Source organism: Rhinopithecus roxellana, chromosome 17 (genome assembly GCF_007565055.1).
Source record: "Rhinopithecus roxellana isolate Shanxi Qingling chromosome 17, ASM756505v1, whole genome shotgun sequence".
Lineage (NCBI taxonomy): Eukaryota > Metazoa > Chordata > Mammalia > Primates > Cercopithecidae > Rhinopithecus > Rhinopithecus roxellana.
The window spans coordinates 41778071-41780496 of record NC_044565.1 but is presented as its reverse complement, the minus strand read 5'-3'; the positions used below and the strand labels follow the sequence as shown (position 1 = coordinate 41780496).

General features: G+C 47.8%; 1 protein-coding gene across 1 annotated transcript; it reads left to right on the top strand.

Annotated features, from left to right (window-relative positions):
- Positions 1-379: 379 nt before the first annotated feature.
- Positions 380-1687, top strand: LOC104673551 (glyceraldehyde-3-phosphate dehydrogenase). Its single transcript, XM_010377639.2, has one exon. The coding sequence runs from the start codon at positions 444-446 to the stop codon at positions 1449-1451; it is 1008 nt and encodes a 335-aa protein (XP_010375941.2). The 5' UTR covers positions 380-443; the 3' UTR covers positions 1452-1687.
- The last annotated feature ends 739 nt before the right edge of the window (positions 1688-2426 follow it).

Genomic DNA, 2426 nt, shown 5'->3' with positions numbered 1-2426 from the left:
CTAACTACATTATACAATAGTGCAAAATGTTAGCCAAGGAAAAATGATTACTAAGTACTAGAAAGGGAATTATAATAGTATATTCGAGGGCTAGCAGAGTTTTTGTAACCTGTATCAGCTAAGATTAGAGTATCTATTGGTCATTACCAGAAAGTACATTTCCCCCCATCAGTCCTATATGGTAAACTGCTGTTTAAAATGCAAGAGTTAAAAATTACACAAAGATCTCATAGTTTCTATTTGGAATATTCTTAGCCAAGTCCTTTAAAGGAATTGCCCCCACCAAGCTCCTTTCTGCAGAAGCTACATTTTATCAATGATGTGAAGACAGACCTCATTAATTCATTGGGTCCTCTTAAAAAACACATGTTCAGCTCTCTGCTCCTCCTGTTCGAGAGTCAGCCGCATCTTCTTTTGCATCGCCAGCGCATCCCTGAGACACCATGGGGAAGGTGAAGGTCGGAGTCAACGGATTTGGTCGTATTGGGCGCCTGGTCACCAGGGCTGCTTTTAACTCTGGTAAAGTGGATATTGTTGCCATCAATGACCCCTTCATTGATCTCAACTACATGGTTTACATGTTCCAGTACGATTCCACCCACGGCAAGTTCCATGGCACCGTGAAGGCTGAGAACGGGAAGCTTGTCATCAATGGAAGCCCCATCACCATCTTCCAGGAGCGAGATCCCTCCAAAATCAAGTGGGGCGATGCTGGCGCTGAGTACGTCGTGGAGTCCACTGGCGTCTTCACCACCACGGAGAAGGCTGGGGCTCATTTGCAGGGGGGAGCCAAAAGAGTCATCATCTCCGCCCCCTCTGCGGACGCCCCCATGTTCGTCATGGGTGTGAACCATGAGAAGTACGACAACAGCCTCAAGATCGTCAGCAACGCCTCCTGCACCACCAACTGCTTAGCACCCCTGGCCAAGGTCATCCATGACAACTTTGGTATCGTGGAAGGACTCATGACCACAGTCCATGCCATCACTGCCACCCAGAAGACTGTGGATGGCCCCTCCGGGAAACTGTGGCGTGATGGCCGCGGTGCTCTCCAGAACATCATCCCTGCCTCTACTGGCGCTGCCAAGGCTGTGGGCAAGGTCATCCCTGAGCTGAACGGGAAGCTCACTGGCATGGCCTTCCGTGTCCCCACTGCCAACGTGTCAGTGGTGGACCTGACCTGCCGTCTGGAAAAACCTGCCAAATATGATGACATCAAGAAGGTGGTGAAGCAGGCGTCGGAGGGCCCCCTCAAGGGCATCCTGGGCTACACTGAGCACCAGGTGGTCTCCTCCGACTTCAACAGCGACACCCACTCTTCCACCTTCGACGCTGGGGCTGGCATTGCCCTCAGCGACCACTTCGTCAAGCTCATTTCCTGGTATGACAACGAATTTGGCTACAGCAACAGGGTGGTGGACCTCATGGCCCACATGGCCTCCAAGGAGTAAGACCCCTGGACCACCAGCCCCAGCGAGAGCACAAGAGGAAGAGAGAGGCCCTCACTGCTGGGGAGTCCCTGCCACACTCAGTCCCCCGCCACACTGAATCTCCCCTCACAGTTTCCATGTAGACCCCTTGAAGAGGGGAGGGGCCTAGGGAGCCCCACTTTGTCGTGTACCATCAATAAAATCCCCTGTGCTCAGCCAAAAAAAAAAAAAAAAAAAAAAAAAAAAAAAAAAAAAAACACATGTTCAGGTTGAAAGGGGACCATCTGAAGAGAGAGAGGGCTTTAATTTCTGATAGTTGTGTTCTTTGTGATTTAATAATGCCAAGGGAGGGATTAGAGAAGGGAGTCTAGGAAGACATCTAGAATTTTCTAGGAAGAAAGTCTAAACAAGGCTCTAAGAAAAGTCACTGAAAATGTCAGTCCAGCCAACAGAGAAAGGTTCAGAGAGCAGTTAAGACATGGCATATAGTTTCTCATCTATTCAATCTGACCCTGGGCCCACTGCCATAATCTTTTTTAAGGTTAGTGGTGGGAAGGCTGCCACCTGAATGTTTGTAGAGGTCTCCTAACATCCTCTGCTGAGGAACCTTAAACCTCAGGTACTATTTCAGAGGAAATGGACAGTGCAAAACAGATAGAAAATTAACCACAGCAGACCCTGGACCTAAATAAGTTCCACTAGCCTTTCTGAAATCACTTAATGGCTGGGGATTGGGGGAGTGCAGGGGTGAATGGTGTATGTATTTGTGTGTGTGTGTGTGTTTGTGTGTGTGTGTTTGTGTGTGTGTGTGTTTGTGTGTTTCCCCAATTTGGGCTCTGGCCCAGATACTCTAATAGGTACAACACAGAGAAGAGAAGAAAGAAAAAAATATTTAAAAGGAACAATTTAAGCAATTCAAAAATTCTTTGCAAAAAAATAATAAAAAGCAAGACTTTAACAAAATTGCAGCTATAGCAGGTCTGCGAGGGTAACTTA